The sequence below is a fragment of the Meriones unguiculatus genome, chromosome 7, assembly GCF_030254825.1.
Source record: "Meriones unguiculatus strain TT.TT164.6M chromosome 7, Bangor_MerUng_6.1, whole genome shotgun sequence".
Classification (NCBI taxonomy): Eukaryota; Metazoa; Chordata; class Mammalia; order Rodentia; family Muridae; genus Meriones; species Meriones unguiculatus.
In genome coordinates, this window is record NC_083355.1 from 18604237 (window position 1) to 18614500 (window position 10264).

The 10264-nt window shown below is 51.3% G+C and overlaps 1 protein-coding gene across 1 annotated transcript; it reads left to right on the forward strand.

Moving 5' to 3' along the window:
• The first annotated feature begins 5882 nt into the window (after positions 1 to 5882).
• On the forward strand, positions 5883 to 6416 carry LOC110545653 (small ribosomal subunit protein uS15-like). The gene has a single exon (XM_060386610.1). The coding sequence runs from the start codon at positions 5912 to 5914 to the stop codon at positions 6365 to 6367; it is 456 nt and encodes a 151-aa protein (XP_060242593.1). The 5' UTR covers positions 5883 to 5911; the 3' UTR covers positions 6368 to 6416.
• The last annotated feature ends 3848 nt before the right edge of the window (positions 6417 to 10264 follow it).

The following is a 10264-nucleotide window of genomic DNA, read 5'->3' on the forward strand; positions in this document are numbered from 1 at the left end:
ACTATTTCCTGAGTAAAGAAAGAGGAAAAAGGAAGGCGGGATGAAATCAGTGCTCTGCCTACAAGTAGCAGATATACTGAATCTCAGACCAGTGCTGAGAGGAGGGACACTGTGAAAGATGGGACTATTTCAGGCCACAAACTCTAGGTGCCTTAGCCATTCATGAAAGCACTGCCTGCAGGGCTCACTGGGCTAGAGCGAGCAGGTAACACCCTCCCCTCCTCTCTCCTCTTTCTTTACCTCAAGTGAGAGGATTGCCAGGACCAGCCCCAGGGAAAAAAGGGTGGGGTGGGGGACGATGAGGCTCTGGGTGCTCAGGTTTCCTTCAGGAATCACAGGGTGCTGGCTGGGGGTGTCAAGGGTGGGTTGGAGTCCTGGCTTTGCCTGTGGCCTCCTTGTACAAGTCTGATGGCAGAGGCTGTGGGCGATCCTTCAACAGCCCAATAGCCTTGTAGCTCCAAGTGACATCTGTGATGAGAGTGTAAGATGGGAGTGGGGACACACACACACACACACACACACTCATGGACACACACACACTCACTCACAGAGCCCTTGGTGGTCAGAGTAATCACCACCAGGAGCCACCGGTCCCCAACCCCAGCCCCTCTGCTGCCGCTACCCCTCAGATTCAATTACCAGCTCAGCTTTCAAATCAGGCTTCAGCCAGTAACTTTTCCGGGAGAAAATGATTATGTGATTATTTCAACCTTGCTCCAAACACCATTTTAATTGGATCTGGGAAAAGACAATTTCTGTATCAGAGGGGCCACTCAAGAGGGGGAGTGGTCTGGGGATGTCAGGCGGGAACCGCTTGCCTCAGCCTCCACAGGGCAGAGATGGGACACCTCAGGACCCATCCCCCCCTCCCAAACCTCCTCCTGTCACTGGGCCCAGGGTGAGCCCCAGAGGGAAAGAAGACATCGGAGGGGGTGAGGTTTCCGAGGAGCTGAGCTAGCTCGGATGAGAGCAAAATCCAAGGAACCTTGTTTCTACCCTAGAAAACCTCTTTTCTGCCCTCTGCCCCAGCCCCCCTATTCCTTCACTCCACAGCTTGCCAAATCCAAGGAAACACCCTGGTCAAACTCCAGCCTGAAAAAGCAGAACTGAAAACATCTGGTTCTCCAAGATCCAGGCAAGCCTTTGGGAGGGATTTGGGACTATCTGCTCCAGGGACCCCCTTCCTGGACAGAAACTGGGGTCTGGAGATGTGCAAATGTTGCTGAGTTTCCTCGCCTTCCAAAGGCAGAACTGGTTCTAGGTAATCCCAAATCCCCTCCCCCAAATGAAGCCAACGTGAAGCCATTTTGCCAGATTTACCAGGTGTCCTGGTTCCCCACCCAGCTGGAGTACTCCAGCGTAGCCTCGTCAGTGGCCAATCCCACTGCGCGCTGCGGGCTCCGAGCGACGCAGAAGCCATCTGCCCGGGGAGCAACGATACCCCTAGGTCAGAGCTCAGCCAGGTGCCGGGCAGAGAGTGGGGCTGGAGCGGGCAGTGCCCCAGAGGTGGAGAGATAAGATGGAAGGCCTCAAGAACAGCCTTGGACTCCACCTTCGCCATAAGCACATGGCTTTGCTAGGGCCTCTCTCCGACTCCTTTTCCCTCCCATGACAAACACCGTGTCCAGTGCTGCGACCCTTCAACACAGGTCCCCAGGTTGTGGTGACACCCCCACCTCCAACTGTAGAGTTATTTCATTGCTAGTTTGTAACTGTAATGGTGCTACTGTCGCGAATCGTGATGTAAACATCCGATAGGTGGGGCCGGGGGGAGGGGGATCGCGACCCACAGGTTGAGAGTCACTGGCTCGGAAGGAGGGCGAAGGGGCGTTAGGGTGTTCCTCGCGTCTCCCGTGTCCCACTGGGACACCAGCCCCAGCTGGGACTGCAAGGCCTCGGCATCTGCCAGCCATCAGCAAACACACCCTGGACGTTCAGAAAATTAAGGCGAAGGGACCCCAAGGCAGCCACGCAGAGCACGGAAGTTGCCAGGTACTGCCACCTGTTGGCTGGAAGGCAAAGGGCCAGTGCCAGGCCACAAAGACTTAACAGTCCTTCTCTCTGGAGGAGCGGGGAGCTCTGAGACGGAGCAGGGCAGACGGCTAAAGAAAGAAAAGAAACAAGGCAAGAGACCAGGTCGGTGAGATTGCTCGGTGGGTAGAGGCTCTCGTCATGCAAGCCTGGTGACCCGGGTGTGACCCCTGAAACCCACGTGTAAGTACAGCTGACTTCAGGAGACTGTCCTCAGGCCTCCGCATGCGTAACGCGGCGCGTGTGCCCCGATCTCCCTCACGCCAATAATAATTCATTTTTAAAAAGGAAAGGAAGCCGGTCACTAGTCTGACACATGGGATGAAGTCTGGGGAGGCTTCCCGGAAGAGCCTGGGTGGCTGAGTAGAGGGCATTCAGATGGCAGGGATGGAGGGCAGGGGAGAGAAGACCCCATACTTTGGCGTAGTTGCCCTTCCCTGAAGGGAGGGGTTCGCAGAGAGTCCCGAGACAAAGACAGGTCAGACGCCATCAGGATCCGTCGTGGCCGGGAAAGGCTGAACTCACCTGTCCTTTCCTGCTCCAGCGCACCAGCGGGTAGAAGAGGGCCTGGCTGCGAAACAGAAGGACCCAGGAGGGCATGGGAATAAGACGTAGGATGAACAGGACCCCAACCCTTTTGGGGGAGTGCCTGCCTGGAGATGGGGGTCGGGGGGGGACTTCAAATGCCTGGATCACGGTGGGGTGGGGAACTCTATTGTCAAAGAAGAAGCACAGAAAGCACGGCCAACCCCTCCCTCGCTCATTAATTTCTGGAGAAGTATTAGCTGTCAGCGAGCAGCGGTCCTCCAATTCAAATTACAGAATTTGAATTCTTAATTTCTCCTAATCCATCAGTGAGCTGCCTTCCGGAGCTAATATTAGCAGCAACTGGTGAGGCTGGGAGCGGCTTCGCCGATGTCTCCCACCCTCTCCCGAATCGATAGGGCCGGGCCTTTCCTGGGCTGGGACCCTCTGGCCGCTCCCCAGCTGCCTCTGCTTCCAAAACGGATGGAGAGTTTTAGGAAGATCCCTGGAGACATGGGAGAGCCAAACAGCAGGGACTAGAGAAAAAGGAAGAGGAGAGGTGGGAAGATAGACCCAGAGCCTGAAAGAAACTGGGAATGGTAAAAAAAAAAAAAAAAAAAAAAACACGGGAGGCGTAATTAGTGAGGACAAGTGAGATGGAGAAGAGACTGAGCCAGAGGCCTGACAGTGAGCCGAAGAGGAGGGAAGGAACCCCTCAAGACAGGTCAGAGCCGCCGCCGACCCTTGACTCCTGCAGGAAGACAGCAAAGCAAAGCTAACCCCAGGGGTTCCCCACAGTGTCCTGCGCTTACACCCCTCCAGCCCAGCCCTGGGCCCACCACAATGCCTTCTGATGGGTGTTCGGGGTTGAGGCTCTCCACCTCATGTCACAACTCAAAGCCTCATCTGCCAGGAAGTCCTGCTTTTTCTCTTATCGGTGCAATCCATTTTTAACGTGAGTATTAGCAGACAAGCAGTATGCTGAGACCTCCTGGGAGATGAGGCCTCAGGGAACCACTAGGCTAAACAGCCCGTGTCCACTTATTTTAGATCTTTTTTTAAAGGATGTGTGAATGTGTTTGTGTAAGTGTGTTTGTGCACGTGTGTGTGTGTGCGTGTGTGTGTGTTAAGACAGGATCTCATGTAACTCAGGCCAGCCTGGGACTCCTGAGCCTTCTCCCTTCACCTCTCTAGTACCCGGTTTACAGACACACAACACCGCATTTGTCTACTATTTATTTATTTTGTGGTTCTGAGGCTCAAACCCAGGGCCTTCCAACACACTAGTACTGGTAACATGTTCTACCACCGGGCTGTCACTGAGACAGGGTCTGGCTGTGTGGCCCAAGTAAGGCTCAAATCCTCCTGCTTCAGTTTCCCAAGCGCCGGGATCACACACACCACGCCACCCTAATTGCTGTTACCAGACTCAGGGTTAAGTCACCCAGTGAAGGTCATGAGGGTCAGGGATCTGTATGGCGGCGAAGGAAAATGCTGGACACCCTGTCATCTAGTCTCGGAAACTATCTACTGTGAAGCAGTGGGTGTCCTTACCGAATTGGAGAGCACTCAAGGCCAGCCCCATGACTTCCTCACCTGACCACAGCTCTATCAGCCAATCTTAACAAAGTCCAGATGGCCTGTATCTTCCAGCTGCTCATCCAGCTACCCGACTGCCTCATCGTCTCCCCGAAATGACCCTCCACCCAGACAGGCCCAGTTTAGGCCAGGCCTTCAGCTGGAAGTCTCCTGCTACCTCCCCTTGGCCCCTATGCCTTGCTCTTCTGTGGTCTGTTCCTTGTCTTCTCAGTGGCTGTCCTGCTCCTTGGGAAGTGTGAGTCTCTCTGGGCGTGACCACATGCCCTCCAATGTCCTAGGACCCAGCCTTGCCCTGGCAAGTGCTCTGTAAATATTTGAGGACTCGTCAACAGATTGATTGGTGTGGTGAAGACAGGAGAGCCAGGTTAAAGCTGAGAAGCATCTCCTTCAGCCTGGGTCCTGGGGGAGTGTCAGGAGGCCGGAGACACACAAAGGGTGACCCTGGGTCCCAGCAAGTGTTGTGTAGGACCACATGGGGACAGTTGTCAGAGAGGGAGGGCTTGGGGTATGATGAGGTATTGGGAAGGCAGTGCTCCAGGCTGCTCAGGATGCTTTCCTGCCAGGCACCAAGCTGACCTGAGGTCTCTGTCCCTCCTTCCCCCAATCTGCAGGGCCGGGCCTGTGTGGAACTATTTTGGATGGAACCTCTGAATTATGCACAGCCTAGCCAGTGAGTCCCGCAGTGCTGAAAGTGGGGTGGTGGTGGAGTTTCACTTTCCTGTGTCTGAGTTCGCACAGGCTCCAGGAGGAGGGGGATGGGTGGCCACTGAAGCTTTTATGATGAATTTCAGCCTCATTGCTAGGGGTTGTGAGTCCCATAGATGGTCCCCCTCCCGATGAGGTAACAGGATGATGGGGCTCCTGGCCATAGCAACCTGTGTCCCTCAAAACTCTGCTAGGGTAGATGGGGGCAAAATGATTGTATCCTATGCCTTGCCCTTTGGCCATCTGCCCAAGGAACCTTCAAAAAGCCATGACCCCAAAAGGGGTGGTGGTGGCCTGTGCCTTTAATTCCAACACTTGGGAGGCAAAGGCAGGAGGATCTCTGAGTTCCAGGACAGTATGTATATATGTCTGGTCTACAGAGTGAGTCCAGGATAGCCAAGGCTACACAGAGAATCTCTGTCTCGAAAAACAAACAGAAAGAAAGAAAGAAAAAAGGAAAAAGGAAAGAAAGAAAGAAAGAAAGAAAGAAAGAAAGAAAGAAAGAAAGAAAGAAGGAAGGAAGGAAGGAAGGAAGGAAGGAAGACCAAAAAAGAGTGCTCTTGCAGAGGATTCAGTTTCCAGCATGATATAGTGGCTCACAGGCTCCTGTAATTCCAGTTGCAGGCTATGCAGCGCCATCTTCTGGACACCATGGATACCTGCACCCACGTGTGAATGTATCCTCCCACATATATACAGGATTAAAAGTAAATAAAGTAAATCTTTTTTTTAAAGTACACACCTCATAAACAATACCAGGGAAAGCTGCCAGACACCAAGAGTACATACTATATAATACTATATAATTCCATTTACATGACACTCTAGGAAAGACAGAGTAATCTACAGCACCAGGAAGCACATCAGTAGGGCTGGGGGTAGCGTGACGACTGACCGAGAAAGGGCACCAGGGAGCCTTTGGGAATGATGAAAATGTCCTCTATCTTGATTGCTGAGATTGTCTTATGTGTATATAAACTTGCCAAAAGTCTTCAAGCTGAACCCTTAAAATGTATGTATTTGCTCTCTTTGCTGCCAGACCTCCGCCATCATGGGTCGCATGCACGCTCCCGGGAAGGGCCTGTCCCAGTCGGCGCTGCCCTACCGCCGTAGCGTCCCCACGTGGCTGAAGTTGATGTCTGACGACGTGAAGGAACAGATTTACAAACTGGCCAAGAAAGGCCTGACTCCCTCCCAGATAGGTGTGATCCTGAGGGACTCCCATGGTGTGGCACAGGTCCGTTTTGTGACTGGTAATAAAATCTTGAGAATCCTTAAGTCCAAAGGCCTTGCCCCTGACCTCCCTGAGGATCTCTACCATTTGATTAAGAAAGCTGTTGCTGTCCGAAAGCATCTTGAGAGAAACAGAAAGGATAAGGATGCTAAATTCCGCTTGATTCTGATACAGAGCAGAATTCACCAGTTGGCTCGATACTATAAGACTAAGCGGGTCCTCCCACCCAATTGGAAATACGAGTCATCCACAGCCTCTGCTCTAGTGGCATAAATTCTCTTGTATACACCAGCAATAAAATCACTTTGAATTAAAAAAAAAATGTATGTATTTTTACTGCATTTAAATTATATTTCAATAAAGCTGAAAAAGAAACCTAGGCCAGCTGAGATGGAATCCACACTTAGAAACTGTTGAGCCCTGTGTGAGCACTGGGCACCCGGGGTCTCTCTGAGAAAGCATGTAAGGTTCTATTTTGGTTGTTTTTGTTTTTTTCTCTCAATTTTGTTTGTTTGTTTGTTTGTTTTTGGAGACAGGGTTTCTCTGTGTAGCCATGGAACTCGCTCTGTAGAACAGGCTGGTCTCAAACTCACAGAGGTCTGCCTGCCTCTGCCTCCTGAGCTCTGGGATCAAAGGTGTGCGCCACCACTGCCTGGCTGCTTTTAATGATTCACTTACTTTTATTTTCTGCTTCTGAGGGAGGGCCTGCATATATGCGTGTGTACCATATGTGGGTGCAATACCCAAAGAGGTGGGAATGGCACCCTGGAAGTGGAGTAACTGCCACGTGGGCCCTGGGAATTGAACCGGGGTCCTCTGAGCAATCACTCCAGCTCTGGTTTTGTCTTAAATTAACAAATTAATTTTAAGGTCTTAACCCAGACTGGCCTCAAACTCGCTACAAAGCCAAGCGAGGGTGATTTAGAACTCCTCATCCTTCTGCCTCTATCTTCCACATGCTAGGGTTCCAGGCTTGTTCTACCATGCCAAGCGAAGATCTTTGTCACTCTTCCGTTTGTGGTGCCAGGAACTGAAGCCAGGGCCTCGTTTGCCATGGTTACGAAAGCCTTCTCTCACTGAGCCACCTCCTTGCTCCCCCCACCCCCGCCCCACTTTAAGACAGTGTTTCACTGTGTAACTTAGGGTGGCTTTGAACATCTCACCCTTCTGCTTCGGCTTCCGGAGGGCTGGAAATACAACGGTGTGCCACTGTGCCTGGTATATACTTGTACATAGCTGACGACCAACCGTAACATGAATTTCCCAGCAATCCTCCCACCAGCCGACTTAATCCCATTGAGGGCTTTCTGTTTCTGATTTTGTTTTTGTTTTGAGAAAGGGTCTTACTGTGTAGCTCTAGCTTAGCTAGCCTGCTGCTCTCTTGGTAGACCAAGCTAGCCTCAAATTCAGAAATGTCCCTGCTTCCTGTCTCCCAAGTACTGGGATGTTACAAAAGCCTGTGCCATAATTCCAAGACATCTAGGATGTTTTTTAAAACTACAAACAAAGCTGGCTGTATGGCTCGGCAGTAAAAGGGCTGTCACCAAGCCTGATGGCCTGAGTTTGATTTCCACACACTGGAAGGACAGAACTGACTTCCACCATGAATTATCTTCTAGCCTCCATGTAGACACTGCCTAAGCCACTAGATAAGTGAATTCTATAAATTAAAATAGATGAATAAAGACATATTCATTTATTTCTTCTTTGAAACAGAGTCTCATCTATCCCAGGCTGGCCATGAACTTGCTATGTACCAATGGGCGACTTTGAATTCCTGATCCTCCTGCCTCTGCCTCCCAAGTGCTAGGATTACAGGCGTGAGCCTACCTGTCCTGGTTTATGTGGTGCTAGGGAGAGAACCCAGGATTCCATGGATGCTAGGTAAGTACTCATCCTGGCCCCTAGATTACTGTGGTTTTCTTTTTGTTTGTTTGGTTAGTCGGTTTGGTTTGGTTTGGTTTTTTTGAGACAGGGTTTCTCTGTGTAGCCCTGGCTGTCCCAGAGCTCTCTTTGTAGACCAGGATGGCCTCAAACTTACAGAGATCCACCTGCCTTTGCTTCCAGAGTGCTGCGATTAAAGGCATGTGCCACTGCCCAGCTGATTACTGGTTATTTGTTTGTTTTTGTTTATGTTGTTTATTTTTGTCATGTGTTTCTTTCTCTGGACTTTTAGGAGTTCAACCAGGTAGAAGATAAACCCTGTCCCCACCACCCCACCAGGACCCAGCCCTGGGCTCCCTATAGCTGGGCATAGTGCCAGCCCCTCTGCCTGGGTTGAACTTGGTCAGGACTGGCTGGGGTTGGGGATGGCAGGGAAATGAGATCTACAAATAGCAGCAAATTGTTCATTGATTTCTATCCTGTTGGGAGGAACCCTTGGACCAGCAGGAGCAAGACTGGGTTTGAGCTACAGCAGTAGGAAAGAAAGGAGAATCAGCCTAGGACCAGCAGGCAAAGTCAGGAGGCAGGCACCAGGGTGCCTGAGCCTTTTTTTTGGGGGGGGGGGTGCTTTCTCTTCCACCTACCCTTGAGACTTCTGGAAGGTGGGCAGGTTCTAGTTAGTATAACATGCAAATGAGAGAGGATGAGAAAATGTAAAAGAGAAAGGCTCCATCCCCAAGTGCCTGCTTCTCCAAGATGACCCACATTTTAAATATCTTGCCCCATTAGGTCCTTAGACACACACAAATGATTCTGCCATATGCTAAGGTTTGGGAATCAGAAAATAACCATTGTGCTTCGACAGGGCACAGGGCCCCTGGCGACCTGCCTTCCCAGCTTCTAAGTCCTCTAGGTACTCTGGCTTCCCAGAATTGTTTATGTGCTCTTCCCCCGCCCTGCCCCAACCCATGCTCTATCCCCTCTGCCTAGAGTGTTTTCTCCCAGTCCTGTCCTGTGCAATCCTGAAGGTCTAGACAAAAATCTGAACATCCACTTCCTGCTGAAGCCTTTCTAAGCTGCCTGCAGCCTCCTGAGTTCTTCCCTCCTTTAACTCCTGGGGTCTGGTCTGGTGCAATCACAATCCTGCCTTCTGCTTGCAGCGTTTGTGTAAATGTCTCCATGTGGAGGCTCCGAGAATGCCGCTCTCCTGTGGTTTCCTGGGCAACAGTCCCATCTCCACTGGGCAGTACGGATCTGGCTGTCAGAAACCACATCCTTAACCATCTCCACCCCCACCCTTACCCCGAAGCCCGCAGGCCGAGACACAGGGTGTGGCTTCAGCCTTGGGGATCCCTGCGGTTGGAAGGATCCATGGGTACACCTTGCCCTCATGATGGAGGGCAGTTTTCCCCTCACTTTAGTCTAGCTCTAGTACCTGGAAATTGTGAAGTGATAAGACTCCAGACAGCTTTCTAGGTCCTAAACTCACCCTACTACATAGTGTGTGAAGATCCTATCCAGGAGGCAGATGATGACTCTCTCTGGGTCCCAAGGTGCAGATAGAACCCAGAAGTTAAAGAAGAAGAAGAAAAAAAAAAGAGGAGGAGGAGGAAGAGGAGGAGGAAGAAGAGGAAGAGGAGGAAGAGAAGAAAGCAGCAGCAGCAGGGCCATTATGACACAAACCTTTGATTCCAGTACTCAGAAAGCAGGCGGATCCTGTGAGTTTGAGGCCAGCATTTAGATCAAGTTCCAGGACAGGGCTACACAGAGAAACCCTGTCTAGAAGAGAAAAATAAAGAACCCAGGAGAAGTCTTTGCCATCCAGCTAAGTCTTGTTTATTTTGGGTAAGTTACAGAGGCCTGTGGTAGTACCTGGGAGGGGAAGGAGGAGCCCAGAGATTGCCTCCCTGGGGAATCTGAGTCTCCTCAGTTGATAGGGAAACTGGGGCTTGGGACAATGACCTGACTACAGCATGTCAGAGGCTGGTGCCCTCTCACCGTGTGAAATTCTCCTGGGCCTAGTCCATGGTTGGCAGCAAGCAGGACATCACAGCTGGCATATGTAGCTCCCTGGGCAAGCCCCACAGAGGAGAGGGCAGACAGTCAGTCTCCCAAGGCTACAGCCAGGGCCAGACCAGCATTTCCAGGGACAGACTGATTTTCTGTCACTTGGCCCCAGGGCCCAGAGCAGCTGCTTTCTCATCTAATTAATGGCCCTGGTTCCGAGTTTTTGATGAAGGGGGATCATGAGCTATTGCTGAACTCAAGTCTCATTGGAGCTTTCCA